The 17,656-nt window shown below is 41.7% G+C and overlaps 1 protein-coding gene across 3 annotated transcripts; it reads right to left on the reverse strand.

The window, feature by feature from the left end:
* Positions 1-3,309: 3,309 nt before the first annotated feature.
* On the reverse strand, positions 3,310-15,690 carry DUT (deoxyuridine triphosphatase). Of its 3 annotated transcripts, none has more exons than XM_007081820.3 (7): positions 15,552-15,690; positions 14,458-14,593; positions 11,923-12,014; positions 10,238-10,282; positions 4,058-4,132; positions 3,851-3,921; positions 3,310-3,431 (listed from the first exon to the last, which is right to left on the reverse strand). In XM_007081820.3, exons 1-7 carry the CDS (start codon positions 15,574-15,576, stop codon positions 3,375-3,377), a joined length of 501 nt encoding a protein of 166 aa, XP_007081882.2. In that variant the 5' UTR covers positions 15,577-15,690; the 3' UTR covers positions 3,310-3,374. The 3 variants fall into 3 exon arrangements, with proteins under 3 accessions (XP_007081882.2, XP_042844866.1, XP_007081881.2); XM_042988932.1 differs by lacking the exon at positions 15,552-15,690 and adding an exon at positions 15,091-15,493 and having other exon boundaries at positions 14,458-14,656; XM_007081819.3 differs by lacking the exon at positions 15,552-15,690 and adding an exon at positions 15,094-15,455.
* Between the last annotated feature and the right edge of the window lie 1,966 nt (positions 15,691-17,656).

The raw sequence follows: 17,656 nt of genomic DNA on the forward strand, positions 1-17,656 counted from the left end.
CAGTGAGCCCAACCCAACTGACTGGTAGGATATGGCTTTTCACATGGCATATTCTTTGCTTTTTCATTAAATTTGCTGTCTTAGGGAAGTTCCATGAGTCTGCCCTTATGCCACTGTAAAGAAAAAACTCAGCTTGTTTCCTTCCTATGTAGGAAAAAACCGGGTCTGCCCTCGTTTCTTCCCTGTTTGTCTTCTTTACTACTCAACTAAAACACTTCACTTCTGGTCACTAGTTGTGCAGAGGCTTCTCCCTACACCAAGCAATTCTTTGCAATACCAACAGGGTGTCCTACAATTTAACTCAGCTCTGACACTAGCTACCCAGAGAGGGTCAGATCTCACAGGTTAAGGGCTCAGTTCCACAAGAATGCCCCCCGCCCCCAATACACACTTCAGATTGCCAGTTACAAGCTAAGGTTGTCACCTCTGCTGCTCACCAAATGGCTATAGATTGGAGGTTCCAGGGACCCCCCCTCCTTCAGTTCAATTCCTAGACATCTCACAGAATTGAGGGACACACCTTGGTTCACCAGTTTATTAAATGATATGGTAAAAGATCCAGATGGAAGAGGTGAGTAGGGCAACGTATGTGGGGTCACAGAGCTTCTACACCCTCTCCAGGTGTGCCACTCTCCCAGCACCTCCAGTGTGCACCAACCCAGAAACTCTCCCAATCTCCTATTTTTGGGATTTTATGGGGGCTTCATTATTTAGGCATGATCCATCATTAACTCCATTTTTAGCCCTTCCTCCCCTCTCAAGAGATAGGGGTCAGGACTAAAAGTTCTAAACTTCTCACCATGACTTGGTCTTTTTAGTGACCAGCCTCCACCCAGGAGCAATCCAGGAAGCCACCCAGAGTCACTTCATTTGAACAAGACAGTCATCACCCAGTAGATTACAAGGGTTTCAGGAGCTCTGTGTGAGCAACTGGAATCAATGACCAATATTAGAACAAGAGATGCACCTAGTGCTCTTATCACTTAGGAAATGACAACAGTTTAGGAACTACATGCCAGGAATCGGGGGCAGAGACCAATATGTATTTTCTCTTATCTCACAGCTCCCATCTGCTATAGATTAAATGCACTGATCCTACCTAATTCCAGTCGATCAGGTCACATATGACAAACCTAATTAGTTCCCTTTCTGAGTCTTTAACATCTAAGATCTGTCATACCACTAGAGACCTTCTATAGCCACCCCTCCTCCCACATTCTCCCACCCCAACACACACTTTTTCTACAAACAACATCCCACCCCGGAGATCTTCCATTTATCCCTCATGAACACGGTTCCAAGTCTCTAACTTTCAGAGTAGATTCAGATGTAAACAACTTTCCATAAGTCTGGTGCCCAGATGGAAAGACACCAGGAATGAATACACTAGAGGACTTTGATTCACCATCTCTTCCATTCTGTATTCTGTCTACCACTTGCAAGACTGAAGGTTGCACAGAACATGGGCTTCAAAGCCATAGGACCTGAGTTTTAAGAGTGGTCTTTCAGCTGAAATGTTAAGCAAGCTACTAAACATCTCTGTGCCTATATCTGTCATCTATAAAGAATGTTTTCTCGGTGTGCCTGGGTAGCTCAGTTGGTTAAGCATCTGACTTTGGCTCAGATCATGATCTCACGGTTTGTGGGTGTGAGCGCCATATTGGGCTCTGTGGTGACAGCTCAGAGCCTGGGGCCTGCTTTGGATTCTGTGTCTGCCTCTCTCTCTGCCCCTCCTGCTCACAAACACACTCTCTCTCAAAAATAAGTAAACTTTAAAAAACATTTTTTTAAGTGTTTTATCTACTCTCCCACAGGTATGCCATGAGGGAAAAAAAAAAAAAAAAAACAAGCAGTTTCTAAAAGTGCTTAATACACTGAATTTTCAGTAAGTGGGAACTAACATTAACAGTGTAACTAAGACCGAATCTCTTGGCAGTCACATCATACCATTTGTTCTTACTCAACTGTTACTACGTATTGGTCAGTGTTCAGAGGACAGAATCCACTAGTTTAGCAGAATGGGATTTATTTAAATTTTATTGACTGCAGAAATAATTTATATCATGATCCAGTATACACATGAACATATGAATATGTAATTCAAACAATGTTCACAATATTTACCCAGTTGACATGTGTTGTCCTCTGCTGTTTCTCTATTTAATTTTTAAAAATGCATTAGAGGAGTTGATTTCATGACTCACTAGTGAATTGTGACCCATAGATGGAAAATACTACATTACAGGTTACGAAATGGTCTAAAGAATCACTGGAAGGACGGAAGACACACACTCCAGCCTGTGCTTCCAAGAACGGGTCGCTGAGAAGCTGCCAGCTCCAGAAGCACTCCATCTACATGACCCACACTCACAAAATGACGTCTCACGAGCTTCCCACTAGTGCATCTGACCAGCAAAGCTGAAGTGACCCCGACAGCCCTTGTGCAAAGAAGCCTGGGCAATACAGTGCAGGCAATACAGTGCACGACTTCAAGGTTGCAAATGATGTTAAATCAAGCAAATCCACAGAATCAGCCCCCTACCTGTGATGAAATACTGCTTACTCGTATTAACTCAAAAGTACTTGGGATGGGCAAACCCAATGGCCTAAACACACACCATTACTCTACTTTTTCCCTATTAAATTGCCTATTTTCTTGGCTATACCCTATCACAGTGAGAGAAAGGTACACAACTTGTACAATTTATTTGATGGAATGAAATCAGGAAGATGAACCAACTGGAAATCCCCAGGTTGCATCTCTTTTCACAAACATAGTTCTATCCAGCCAACCGGGGCCTACCAAAAGGATGATAGGATGATTAAAAATAAAACTAAAAAATAACCTGAGGATTCTCTTCTTCCCAATGTCACAAAGAATCTTAAGATCAAAATCACTTTTGAGAGCAATGGAGAGAAGGGATGGACAAGGAGTAACTTCAACTTCTTATTATCTTTTTAGTTCACTTTGTGCGATAATTTGTATCTGTGAAAGAAGTCAAATTTATGGAATGAAAGGTACTACTTATGATTTACAAAGCAATTTAATAAGCTGAGAAGCAGCATTTAGTGAATTAAATAATACAGGGAGTTTTGGATCTGTAATTGATATACATTCCATTAAAAAAAAGAAACACTTTGTATTAGGTCACCACACAGATTTATACAACATTCAAATGTATAAAAACACAAGCAAGTAATTTCCTTTGTGACCCCAACTGAGGTATCTTTTCCTTAATTAATCCTAAGACAACCAGTTTTAGTAGGTAACACTAATAAGTTTACAAAAGTATAAAACACCAAAACACCTTAAGCAAAGACTCTTTATTTTTAAGAAAAGTATGTTTTCTCATTTTCTATTCTTGGCATAAGTTTTAATTCTTCCCAGTAGAACCAAAACCTCCTGAACCCCTTTCAGTGTCATCCAAAACCTGAAAAGACATAAAGGTGGTGTTCAGATGGTTAATTTCAGACCCTCTTTCGGTTCTCTCTAGCTCCTAATCTGTAAAAATTTTTTATTCCAGCTGTATAATCCTTTCAAAAAGGAGATTACAGAAAGAAAATTAAATTTTAAAAAAGCTCCATAAATAAAATATTGGGCAATTTTCAAAATAGCTAGAGAAATAGAATTTTAGAGTATATTTAAATGATGTATTATCCAAAGTAATGCTACAGAACAGCCACGAAAAACATTTCAAGAAATTCTACGATTTTAATTTTGCTTAAAATAGGACTACTGTATGTGCTATTATTTAGTTTCAAATAGCATATGAAATGCTTGAAATTGTAGTTTTCCCTTCACTGAAGACGGTACATCAGTTATTCCCAACTCGGCTTTTATGACACTTACCTGAACTTCTTCTATTTCTGGATAAAAAATCCGTTCACAAATGAGCTGTGCAATTCGATCACCCTTTTTGACTTCAAAAGAAGAAAGAGTTTATTACTGATATTTTATTGACACATTCTATCTTGCCTTAGAGGAGTAAGCATGTGTTATTTAGACACTCCTAACTCTGAAAACTCACATTCATGTGATTGTATGTAGTTAACGTACCTTCAAACTTTTCTTTGCCAAAATTAAATAGTACAACACCCACATTTCCTCTATAATCTTCATCTATGACGCCAGCTAAGGAAAAGAAAAACAGCATTAGCATGGTTTTTATGCTACCAAAACACTGAGGGCGTACGATGACCTCAAAATCACTTTTCTGCAGCTGTGAGGTCTTTAGCCTTGCAAATGGGTAAGTGACTCTTGCTCTGGAACTATGTAAAGTCTCAAAACTAAAAAATGATATTACTAAAATGCAAATACATAGAATTCATAAAACAGCCCTGATTTTCCAACCTGTCACCCTTACAAGTGGTAACCGTTTCCTATTCTAAACTGGGAATAGGGACTTAGCATCTCAGATAGGTCATCCTGAATTGCTCACTCCAAAACCACTGTTCTTCTGCTGCACGCCTGCTAAAAAGACTAGGAGAAAATAATGATTGGGTTGCAAAGGCTTCTCCTGGTAGCAGCTTCCCACTAATATCCAGATTGAAATGTGATTGAGTCATAAATAAAAAATGTCAAGAAGCCGGAAGATCTGCTGTGGAAGAAGTCAAGGCTGACACACTGTTAAGAAGCAGTCTAGCAAATATCAGAACAGTCATTTTTGCAATAAAAATGGAGCTGAACCTTTCAGTTCATTTTCTTCCTTTCCTTTTAATGTGAGCTACCATCCTTTCTTAGAGCATGATCTCTCAGAAGACATTAGCACATAAGCTTAATAACAAGTACACTTTTATGTGAAACCATGTGTCATCAGTACCTGTTTGAGATTATAAACACGAGGACAGCAAATCTTTGCAGGAGAGAAACTTGCATCAGGGCCCTGCCTTGGCCCAGAGAGGTACATTTCTCAAGCTTGTTAGCATTTCAGTTTGGGTCAAGAATTTAAAACATTTCCATAAACACAAGCACAGATAATACAGGTGCACCAGGACTTCCCATTTCCTCTTTTAATATTAAGACAGAATTCACAACTCAATGGTTTTCAGTGTATTCAGAATTGTGCAACCATCACCACAATCAATTTTGGGGACTGTTTTCTTTACCCCAAAATAAAATCCCCTACCTTTTAGAAGTCACTTCTCTTCCTCTTACCTCTACCCACCCTCCCACCCCACCCCCCGCCAATTTCCTTTTATATATGTTCATTCTTTCCCCTCTGTTTGGAAAATGATAGGATTCATGTGATCCTAATTAAATCCTAATTACTAGTAACACCCTCCTCCTAAACAAACAAACAAACAAAATCCTCAAAGGAAAAAAAACCAGGAATGTACCTCAATGGGTATTAATACTGGTTGGCCAGACTCATAATTATTTGAAAGTAAACTGAAAAAAAAATTTTTTTTAAGAACAAGGTTAAGCATTCCCTTTCAATTTTCTCAAAGAGTGGAGGGGGGGGGTGGGAAGAAAATTTTTAAAAAAGTTCCAGAACGGGGAAAACTACTCAGATTTTTCCAGTGGATTACCGTTGAAGTTTAAATGAATCCCTGTGTTTTATGAATGAAAGTGAATTTAAGCATTCTTAAAAGTTCCTGACACAACACTTTTAGGAGTTTGAATTAAAGTAAATTTTTAACAGTGGGAAGAGTGAGTATGAAAGTAGCAGAAAGGCAGCAGAAGTGGTTCATATCATGTCTAGACTGAAGAAACAGTCTATTCTTTTCTAGTTGTACAGAAACAAATTCAAAGACCAATTCAAAGAATACTGAAGCCTGTCTTCTTTCCCCACTGCCACCTGACCATTAAATTAGTCCTTAATATGTACTGAAAGAATTGACAGAAAGATGGGACCAGCTGTTTTCTATATTATTAATATGCGGAAAGTTCTGGCTGTAGAGAACAACGTGGATCAGATTCAGTGTAGAAACCCCTGCAGAGACCATGCTGTTCCATGCTGGAATAGATGACTCCAGAAGGCCATGTAATCTCCAAGTTGGAGATCTGAAGTGCAGTCTAGTGCTCACTTATCTAGAAAGGGTTCAAGGAAGACAATGTGGACCAATTTCTGAACTCTTGGTTTCTACTTTATAAGAAAAATTTTACATTACCCAAATAGTACACGTACATAGAAAGTAAAAGCTAATAATGTTCCTCTACCCTCCTTCAGGGAGCCAATGTTACAGTAAGAGATTCTACGTATTACTTTCTTTTTTCCACTTAAAATATCAGACATCCTTTGCAATTAATATATAAATAGGAATCTTAGTTGTTCTTGAAAAAAATTTTTTAATCTTTATTTATTTTTGAGAGAGAGACAGAGTGTGAGCAGGGGAGGAGCAGAGAGAGAGGGAGACACAGAATCCGAAGCAGGTTCCAGACTCTGAGCTGTCAGCATAGAGCCCGACGTGGGGCCCGAACCCACGAACCGTAAGATCATGACCTGAGCCGAAATCAGACGTTCAACAGACTCAGCCACCCAGCTGAGCCACCCAGACTGAGCACCCCTTAGTCATTCTTTTTAAATCCGAGATATGGAAATACAGTACCATTATCCCTGTGTAACTATTCTCTTACATGCTATCACTCAGGTTGCCTTTGCATTTTTGCTATAATATACAAAGCAGTCCTTTACAGATGTCCTTGTGTATTCGTGATTTTCAATCTCATCAAAAAGTTTCCGAAAAGCACTTTCCTGATCAAAGGGTGTGTACACTTTAAATTTTAGCGGATATTTCTGGATAACTTTGTGAAAAAGGTGTAGCAATTCAAACTTCTATCAGCAATATTTAAGAATGCCCATTTCCAAAGTCCTTGGTAGTACCAGATGGCAACAATCTTAAAAAAAAAAAAAATTCTGGCCAATGTGATGAGTGAAAAACAGTATCTCCTGGCTTTACTATGCATTTCCCTGATGACTAGTGAGGCTAGAATTTGTTGCACATATGTATGTCCTCTTCTATATTTTGTTTACGATTTTTTTCCTTATTTGTTTGGGCATTTAAATTCTTTTTCCTGTGGCCTGCAAGCATTTGTTTTTACTTTCTGGTATCTTCTACCATACAAAAACACTCCCTTTTTGTAAAGGCCTTTGCCATATATCTATAAAGTAGTCCAAATCAGACTCATATGGTTGAATGTCTTGAATTCTGCAAAGCCAGATATCTACCAAGGTTTTATGCTTGGCACACAAAAATGTGAAAAGCCCTTTAACTCACTAAAAGAAATGAAGTCGTTTGAAGTCAATTAAAATGTATGGCAGGAAAAAAAAGTGCCCTCAATTAATACTTTTTTGTTTTTTAGCATGAATGCTAATAGTACGAAAAATCCAATAGTTCCAAGTTTAGGTATTACTCAAAGACAATTTGACCTTCAAGAAAAACCCAAGACATTCTTTTTCTACATAAGGAACATAAGCATCAGGGATATTTCTCTTCATGAGAAAGCAAAAAGTATTTTGAAGTTATCACTGGAAAAATCATACATTGGAACTGGCAGGGTAATTAACTGACTTCAGGCAAAAGTTTTACTGTGTCAAGACTTTGGCATGTCATTTGTTGGAAACCTTTAGTGAAAACTACCCACACCTACCAGATGTGGATTCTGAACAGAATCCTGCATACTCAACTTTTCCCTTTGACCCTTATTTACAGCCTGGGATTTCTAACAACATCTCTCTTTTGAAACAAAAGTGGTGGCCAATGATGATAAACCTGTGCCTAAGAGACATTTTTAAGACACTCTGCATCCAAGAACACACCACAATGTGATTTTAGGAATAATACCACACCAACCACCAGGCAAACTAACTTTCCGTTTCTTTTACATGAATTTTTTTTCAGGAGGTTGTTTTAAACAGCAAAAATGAGTAACAAAGTCAGAAAGAAAAAAAATAGCTGCCCCATTTAAAAAAAAAAATCCGTGAATTCTCTAAGGGACAAGAAATATAGCTTCTGGGATCTAATACGTGCCAAGCAGTGTTAGATGCTTTACATGTATTCTCCTTTAATCCTCCCATCCTTCTGAGGCAGGCACACTAATTTCCATTTTATGGAAGAGGAGAAACTGAGGCTCAGAAAAGTAATAACTAGCCAGTTAATGACAAAGCTGGGACCCAAATCAAGTTGTTACTCCAAAGCCCATGTTCCTTTCACAACCCTTTGAAATTTCCTTAAAAATATATCCAATCTTTTATATCCTAAAGTTATAGTCCTCAATTACCATACTTGATGTTATAAAAGTATTTTTGGAAAGCAAGCATAACTGAGTCCAGGCAATTCTCAACCCGAGTGGGCTGTCCATTCTTGCTGTCTGTGCCAAACTTGGCTCCTTTTCAGTCGCTAAGAAAGGACTACTTTGAGGATTCTGTCTTGCCTCACAGCACCACCTAGTGACACCAAGGGCAGAAAGAGAGACGGCCCAGGGACAGTACTCATTCCCTACTTAAGGCCTGCAGTGCAGGTAACAGTGACTTTATTTAGCATAGTGCTTGGTTGGTGCAGGGATGGGGTGAGGTGAAACCCAGCATTGAATTGCAGTGTAAAGAACAGAGGGACTGTAGGGGCGCCTGGGTGGTTCAGTCACCCAGTGGAGTGTCCACCCAGTGGAGTGTCCACCCAGTGGAGTGTCCCACTCCTGATTTTGGCTCAAGTCTCAGGTGGTGACCTCAGGGCCATGGAGGTGGAGGGTGGCATGGAGCCTGCTTAAGATTCTTTTTCTGCTTCTCCCTTGCCCCAGTTCCCCATGTACTTTCTCCCTCTCTCAAAAAAAACAAAAAAAAAGAACAGACGGATTAAAGGATTAGAACCATGGATGAAGATTCCAGTGTTCAACATGTCAACTTGGACTCATCTCTGAGACAGTTCTTCATCTGTTAAAAAGTAGCTTTGTAAAAATGGAGGTGTTTAGAGAATGAGGCATATCCACTTCTTGGAGGGGGAAGACGTCTAGTTAGGTGAAGCACTCGGCTCATAATGATGGGAATTAAAGTCAGAACAAAGGTCAGAATTTCCCTATAGTGAGGGGTGGTTAGGGAACCTACAGCAAGAGGACAGCACAGACTGGGGGCTCTTCATGAAAGGGGCTCCATGATGAAGTTGTTGGCTTTGGGAGACCTGAGTAAGGCTTGATTGTAAGGGAAATCAGAGCCACTGAGGACTTGTTTGACAAGAAACATAGAAAGGGAAGCATAGTGAGAAGTTTTCTTTTCTCACTCAGGGAAAGATTTTCTTTTTACATTTTGCCAAACAGGGATGGTTCTCTCATGCAGGTTAAAAAATTTCTTACAAGATTGACCTGCATTTTCTATAACTTTGGCTTAAAGAATTTCCTTCTTTTTTTAAATTTTTTTAAGTATTTATTTATTTTTGAGAGACAGAGAGAGAGAGTATGTGTGTACAAGCAGAGGAGGGGCAGAGAGGGAAAGACAGAGAATCCAAAGTGGGCTCTGTGCTGACAGCAGAGAGCCCTATGTGGGGCTGGAACTCTTGAACTGCAAGGTCATGTCCCAAGTCAGATGCTTAACCGACTGAGCCACCCAGGCGCCCCTTGCTTAAAGAATTTAGTAATTACTGGGGCGCCTGGGTGGCTCAGTTGGTTGAGCGTCTGACTTCAGCTCAGGTCATGATCTCGCGGTCTGAGTTCGAGCCCCGCGTCGGGGTCTGTGCTGACAGCTCAGAGCCTGGAGCCTACTTCAGATTCTGTGTCTCCGTCTCTCTCTGCCCCTCCCCCGCTCATTCTCTCTCTCTCTCTCTCTCTCTCTCTCTCTCTCTGTCAAAAATAAATAAAACATTAAAAAAAAAAAAAAGAATTTAGTAATTACTGCTTAAGTAATTTTTTAATTATTTAAGCAAAACATAATTGCTTTAAAATGACATAAAAGCTTTTCCTACCTTTCTAAAACTAACTTTCTTCTAAGAATGGAGTCATTTTTGGACTAAATGCAGATTATCACTAAGCCAAGGCAAAAATCCTATCCATCAGATAATGTCTAGTTAGCCTATTAGTAAAATAACATGTATTTCACATACTGATCATTTAAAATTAGATATAATCAAATAATACTTGAAACTACCTCATAATTTGAGAGACGGAAATTTCTAAAAAGGCAAAACACAACAAAAATCATTTCCTATTGTTGAAGATAAAAATAAGACCTGTCTTTTGATTACTACCTCTTAAACAAAGGCAAAGTGAATACATACACATATTTACAGAAGGAAAACGTAAACACATTACCTCCTACATCTATGAAGTGTTTCGCAGCCAAGCCAGAACGGGGAGCTAAAAAAGAAAAAGAAAAACAAAGAAAAGGAGAAGTTGGCTACTTTAAGGCATGTCACTTTCCTCCCCTAGAACATCTACATCTTAACTTTAGCAGGTGGTCCTGGATTAAAGAATATATTTATTATACTGTGTTAAAGGAGGAAAGAGTGTAGAGAAACCTGACACAGTTTAATTCAAAAGCTGCTTAAACCACTCCCACAGGACTTGGGGCCATGGAGGATGTGGAGAAGGTGTGGCAGTGAAGCCTTGGGCTGCTGGGGTAGACTGAGAGGTGAGCAAGCCAAGGGAACTCTTTTAAGAAGTCTGGCCACAAAGGGAGGACTGTGGCTGGCAGGGACACAGGACTGAGGAAGGAGACTTGTTTTCAGATGGGAGGTCTGGGCATATAGCAGTAGAGATGGGAAGAGGGCAAAGGAGGGGGCGGGGTGAAATAGGCATCAACTTAACCAACCAGTGGCAAAGCCTAGCCTAGAACTTGGGAATCCCACTCATGATGCAAATGCCAAACGACCCATCTGTATAAACAAATGAACCAGAGGAAGAGAAAAGGCCTGGTATCAGTCAAGCAAACTGTCAAAAAAACAAACCTTAAAAACTCATTCCCACTATGCTTTTTATTCTTAAAATGAAAACATGAAAAGCTAACATTATACCTTATACTTGCTGACTTGAGCAACAGGCCTATCGTTAATTATTCTAGCTTCTAGTTTTCTGTTCCAGAATACTTCAATCAGGCACTTTGTCAATAAATGCTGCCTCTTCCTGCTTTTCCTTTTATTTCATTCCATCTCCCTGATCTCCCCTCTCCCCACCACAAATATTCTCAAAATGCAGTCAAATACTGCCAAAAGGAGATGAAAAAAGAACCCATCTCGTGATTCTTTTAAAGGCGGAAGTATTAGCAGTTCTCACACTCATGGCTAACAAGATGGTGGTAGTCCAGCCCCTTCCCCACCACAGTTCCATTTGTGCCTTTAGGTTTACTCTGAAGTTAAGTTACTCTTGAAGAAAGTTTTGAACTCTCCAGTGACGGGTGATTTGCTTTCCATTTTGTCATAGCTCCTCCTGCTATAAGGCATACCCTCTAGTGCCTTGAAGGGTATCTCTTGACAGTAAGACACCCCATGGGAGGACACCCAAAGGGGGAAAAGGCTAAATAAATGGTCTGACAGACTCTGGAGTGAGGAGAAGCCAGAAGTTTTACTTAGCCTTATAATGCCATGTGCCATTAACCCCAGCCTGCCTCTTTCCTTACGTAACAAATATCAGCCATTCTCATTACCGTCTTCACATGTGACCTCATATACAATCTTATCCTTGGTGGGGGAGCTCCAGTTAAAAATCACCTGTATTTTCAGTTTCTCATTGAGGAGCTGAGAGAACACACTCCTGGGCCAATGTGAGCCTCCTAAAAGCTCAAGGAATCAGAAAAAGAGGGAGGCAAAAAGCAGATAATTACATGAAATCTAAAGTTTCCAAACGGCTGCACTTGCCATCATAGTTGGCACTTCTTTATTTTAGGACACATGCCAAACAGTATCCATTCCCTCACTTATACCCTAAATGGAACTAAGATAAAGGAACGGATCATAAAGGAAGAGCTTGACAAATAGTTACCCATGTCTTAAATCACTTACCTACTCTTCCATAGCACCCAGAAGGAAGAGCTATCTGAATGTCCGTTTTCACAAGGACTTTTTCCATAGGTGGTACTGTATAATCATAGGCACTAGGAAAATAATGAAAGAAAGTAACCAGTATTTATTCATAAAAGTGTTTCTATACGCTCTTCCTTGTGACTAAGTATACAGAACTGCTTTAAATAGATTTCATAAAATAATCACAAAATTCATGCAATCTTACATTTCAGTAACCAGTCTAAGAGTTCAGTACTCGAAGTTTCCAGTTCATATAAAAAAGAGCTTATGAAGAAGATAGTGGTAGATATTCTCTTTTAGTCCATCATGAAAATTGTGCTACCTTTAGATATAGTCATTCTGGCAAATATTTTGGTTTAAGAGGTATCAACATGTAATTTTGTTCTCCCCTGAACAAAATTTTGCTGGGAAACTGAAATACGTATTAGCAGGAGGGGGTGGAAAGGCACACTTTTAAAAGTTGTATGCTTCACTAATGCGATATAAAAAGAGGAAGATAGGGGTGTTCACGTGGCTCAGTCAGTTAAGCATGGAACGCTTGATTTCAGCTTGGGTCATGATCTCACAGTTCCTGAGTTCGAGCTCCACATCAGGCTCTGAGCTGACAGCTTAGGGCCTGCTTGGGGTTCTCTCTCTCCCTCTCTCTCTCTCTGCACCTTCCTGCCCCCCCCCCCCCCCAATCATGCTTGAGCACTCGCGCTCTCTCTCTCTCAAAACTAAATAAACAGGGGCGCCTGGGTGGCTCAGTCGGTTAAGCATCCGACTTCGGCTCAGGTCACGATCTCATGATCCATGAGTTCGAGCCCCGCGTCGGGCTCTGTGCTGACAGCTCAGAGCCTGGAGCCTGCTTCGGATTCTGTGTCTCCCTCTCTCTCTCTGCTCCTCCCCCATTCATGCTCTGTCTCTCTCTGTCTCAAAAATAAAAAATAAAAAAAAACATTTAAAAATAAATAAATAAATAAACTTTTAAAAAAAAGCTGTGTTGCATCTGTATTGCTAGCCTTGGTAGTTAACCAAGCTTACCAAGCTGAAGCCTTGTTCCTCACAGGTTGGGGACAGAGCTGATCACTGTCAATAGGCCCTGGAGAAGGACACTGCTGAGAACCCAATATTCTAAGATCCACCCATCAAATGCTGCTACTATTGCTCTTACTGTAGCCCCCTTCTTGATAGAAATTTAAGAGATTTTACAATGAGCAGAACAGTTAAGTTACTTTGCAGACCTTAGTGAAAACTAGTAAAGCAGTATTAACATTTTCACTTCTTTCATTGGAATTTCCTCTTTCCATAGTTAAGCCCTAATTTATTAAAGAGGGAAGTTATTTCCATGTCTATCTCAGTATACAGTCATCTCTATTCATTAGGAGGATGTTAAAGTATCTTAAATCAACATCTCTCATTTGACTCACAACAGTGCCCAGATATGATGCAGTCAAACTACATCAGTCCACGTTTAGCCACGAAAACTAAGGGACTGACCACATCCCTTTCAGCTCTAACAGTCTATACCTCACCTTCCTTTTTCTATCGTCACACACTCCTTTCTCCCCTCCTCCTGTGCTTATGACTGAGACCAGTAGTTCTCACATTAGAATTACCCGGCATGCTTTAAAGTAAATCCTAAGGATTTAGTCCTGTATTAAACACCCATAACCCCCAGTATCACTTTTCACCTACCTTAATGGTTCTAAGAACTGGGCACAGTAGTCAAGGGAAAAAAGCACTGAATTAAGGGTCAAAAATTTTATTACATTCAAGCCCTTGAGCAATCAGTTCAGCTCATCACAAACTCCCTCATCTGTAAAAAAGTAACACTTATCTACTTCAGTAGTGCCCCGAGGATTCAATAAAAGTGCCCACAAGTAAAGGCTTTAGTAGAGGGAAAAGGTGCTGAACAAAGCAAAGGGTGGTAGGTAGTATTACTGACATTCCCACTGCTTTTCTGATTTGTACCCTTTTGACATTCCCAGTCCTTGGGCAGAACTTAAATATGGACATACAGAAAAATTTTACAAATCCTTTAAGGCAGAAGCATCGTTCAAGAATCCTCCTCATGTATTTTCATACTCAGCACCTATACTTCCACCTTAGCTTCTCTTCCTGTTGCCCACTGCATCACCCTCAGGCCACTCCTTAAAGGCCAAGGTGGGCCTTATTCATTTCTACCTTCCACCTGGAAAGGGTAAAATAAATGTTGCAAAACAAATAATGCCTTGGTGGACATTTACATGTAGTTACCATTCTGCATGCTTATCCCAAATCCTTATTGAATTTATGCTAAAGAGGAAAACTAACATTTTCAACAGTAAAAAAAAAAAAAAAAAAAAAAGACTGAAATCCTACATAAATGCAAAAGGAGTTTGTTTTTGTAATCTGTTAAGTGAAAGTTTCAAGCTGTAGCAGCAGATGGCAAGAATATAAGCTAACCTGAGAACTCTGCAACTCCAGGCCTGCACCTTCTCTGCGTGGGGTAGGGATGCCACGAGCAGAAGGCGGCGGGAAATCCCCACTCACCTGTACAGGTCGTAGCCCGCGGCCCGCGCGGACCCCTTGCTCGGGGCGGTGGCGTGCTCCGAGAGCCGGACAAAGCGGAGCCGCATGGCGTCCTCCGCAGGCCGAGCCCGCTTGCTGGGGGAGATGGTGGGTGTCGCTTCAGAGCAAGGCATGGCAGAGCAGAACGAGAGAAAAGAGGGAACAAGTGGACTCAGAATGAGTCCAGCCGCCAAAAATTTAAATCTCCCGCCAACAACTCCTCGCCCCGCCCACCGACCCCCGGACGAGCCCACAGTTCTGGCTGAGAGGGGAGGCGAGATTTAAACCCTTCTTGGAAAGAGGATTTGGGAAACTACTGCGCCTTTTCAAGCTTTTCCAACTCAGCGCACGGGTCCAACCTGCGCGGGGACGGCCTCGGTGGCTTCCCGCACACACAACAGGAAGGAAGCATTTCCCTAGGGGCTGCTCAGGCTCCCACACCGCTCAGACCACCGCGGCTTGCTCGGGGCCCGCCCGCTGGTCTCCTCATCTCCCTCCTCCTCCTGCTCCTCCTCCTCCTCCTCCCCCAACCTGGGCGGCCCTGGGGAGGGGCGGCCGGGCTCCCAGCCTCCCCACTCCCTGCAAGGGGTGTCCGGTCAGTCTGGGCCCCGACATTACTGGCGCCGCGGCAGCCCCGACTCAGGCTGCGAGTGCTGGACAGCGGCCGGGGCGGCCCCGCGGCCTCTGCTCTCGGCGCTGCGCTGCGCGCGTCTTTAAACACTGAGCGGAGCAAACACGGAAAGAAATGGTAGCCGAGAGCCGGGCGAGGGCAGACGGGAGTCATTTGCCCCGAAGTTTGGGCGCTGGTTGGCTGGCCCGCTCCCGCAGGCGCTCTCCGGGTCTGCACCCTAAAGATACGTCCGGGTAAAATGACCTCGGAAGCAGTAACCGCCGCCGCCGTCTGACGAAGAGCGCAAGGAGGCGGCGCATGGGCCGCCCTTGGGCTGGCGCAGGCTCTGGGCCCCCGGGAACGAGGTCTCCGCCTGCCTCCTTGGACCCTCATCTTTTTTGTGGTGTCTGTTTTCCAAGGCTATCCGCGAGGCTCGGGGCCTGGGCCCTGCGCGCAGTTGAGTTACCTGGGGCGGCGCCCCCCGCGGCCATGGCACCACAGGTTCTAATCTCAGGGGTCCCCAAAGTAACGGAACCGCACCACCATGCGGATGACGGTCGCTGAGCTCAGTGCTACGTCCCAGGCCGTAGGCCAGGCAGCGTGTTCCATTCCTTACAGTACCCACAGTGCATGGCGTGTTGTTTACCCTTCAAGGGGGCGGGGGCAAGCATCTCAGGATGATCCCAAGGATAACTCAGTTGAAATCCTAGCACTGTTTCATATGACCCCACAGAAACACAGAGGGGGGACCCCAGTGCCTGGGATTCGAACGAAGATCCTGGGCTACCCTGGAATAATTTACAATGGGGATGAGGAAATAACTTTCTAGATAATTGTAAATTGACTTTTCTAGGATATAAATATCTCTAGTTATTTCCAGAACTGATGCAAAAATCTGAAAACTAAAATGAAATGCACCTTGTCAAGATAAACGCAAACAATAGGTCAGTTTTAGAAAAATGACAGAAACGTTAGGGTATTGTTGAGGAAGTTTCCAGACTTACCTGCTGTGCCTTTCCTTATTGGCCCCACCTCTGCAGTCTCTTACTGGTTCCATTTAAATGTTGGAATTCCTCCAGATGACGTTATGGATTATACTCTACACTCTCTTCTCTTGCCTTTAAACATCTACCACTTAAAGACTCCCCAAACTGATATCTATAGCAACATGATATGGGTCCTGCTACTTCTCTAACCTCATCTAGAGCCATCATCCTGCTCACCTCTGGTGCTTCTGGCCACAGTGGCTTTCTAACCGTTTCTAGACCCATCAGACTTACTGCCTGGGAGTCTAGACACACCCGTCCTTAGTTAATGTTTCATGTGTTTCCAGTCTCAGCTCATCTCAGAAGGGCTATTTCTGTTAAGGGAAGTCCCTCACCACCATTTTCTATCACAATAATTTTTTCTAGTCACATCACTTATTACTACAATCTGTATTTCATTCATGTCTTATGTATGTATGTATGTATGTATGTATGTATGTATGTATTTTTGCTTGTTGTCTATATGTTCTAGTAGACATAAGCTCCAGAGGACAGGGACCACATATGTTTTCATTCACTAATGTATTCCTGGGGCCTAGCTTAGTTCTTGGATCAGAACAGTGCTTGATAAATATTTGTTGTATGAATGAAAGAGATCTTCTTGCTTGTTCAGGCCCCTGTATATCTTATACAGGCCCCTGTATAGGATCACTTCTCAAAATCTTTTGATTTTCCTGTCTACCCCTTTAATTTTTAATCAATGTGTTTTGTTTTGTTTTTCCATGTAATGTTTTTTCAAGGCCCGCAATGAAAAACTGGCCTACCCCTCCACCAAAACACTCCCCCAAAGTTCACTCCTCAGGGGCAATGCTTCCAACTTTTTTGGCTCTTTCTTCTGGAATGTAACCCCCTGTTTCTAAATCGCATGTTGCTATTTTTTTTTAGTGGCATAGAAATTATCTTTAAAATTAGGGTAGTTGAGGATTAAGTCTTTTACTCCTCTTTCCACCCCATTCTGCAAATAGTTCTGTAGCAATATTTGGATAAGTCAGTAGTATTTATCATGACTGTGTAAATATCATTCACTGTTGAGATGAGTAATGTGATATTATTTTTTTTTTTACACCTGTCCCCCTCAAGTTAATAAATATGTTGTTCTTCCATTTGTCTTTGGTGGTGGTGTTTTTGATTCACCTATTGCTTTTTTCCAAATGCTCCAGGGGATCTAGTACCTTACATCTATCATATCAAATGAAACACTGAAACACATCAAATCACCTATCCGTTTCAATTTCCCCCTCCCTCACCTCTCCATTCTCTTGCTCCAAAATGTGCATGTGACTCTCTAGTCCTGCTGAATAGCTGTCATCCTGACACTTCCCTTTGCCCTTTTCTTATATTGGAGACTTGGTTTTAGGAATCTAGTATCTTCCTTTTAGTTTACTCCTTTATTTTGCTGAAGCCCTTTCTCTAGTAATTTCCTAAGGAAGTTCACATTAGAGATTCAGTCCTTGCATATCCTAAAATGTAATAACTGTAATGACTCCCTTTACCCAGACTCAAATAAAAGTCTCACTTCACTTAT

This window comes from Panthera tigris, chromosome B3, assembly GCF_018350195.1.
Source record: "Panthera tigris isolate Pti1 chromosome B3, P.tigris_Pti1_mat1.1, whole genome shotgun sequence".
Lineage (NCBI taxonomy): Eukaryota > Metazoa > Chordata > Mammalia > Carnivora > Felidae > Panthera > Panthera tigris.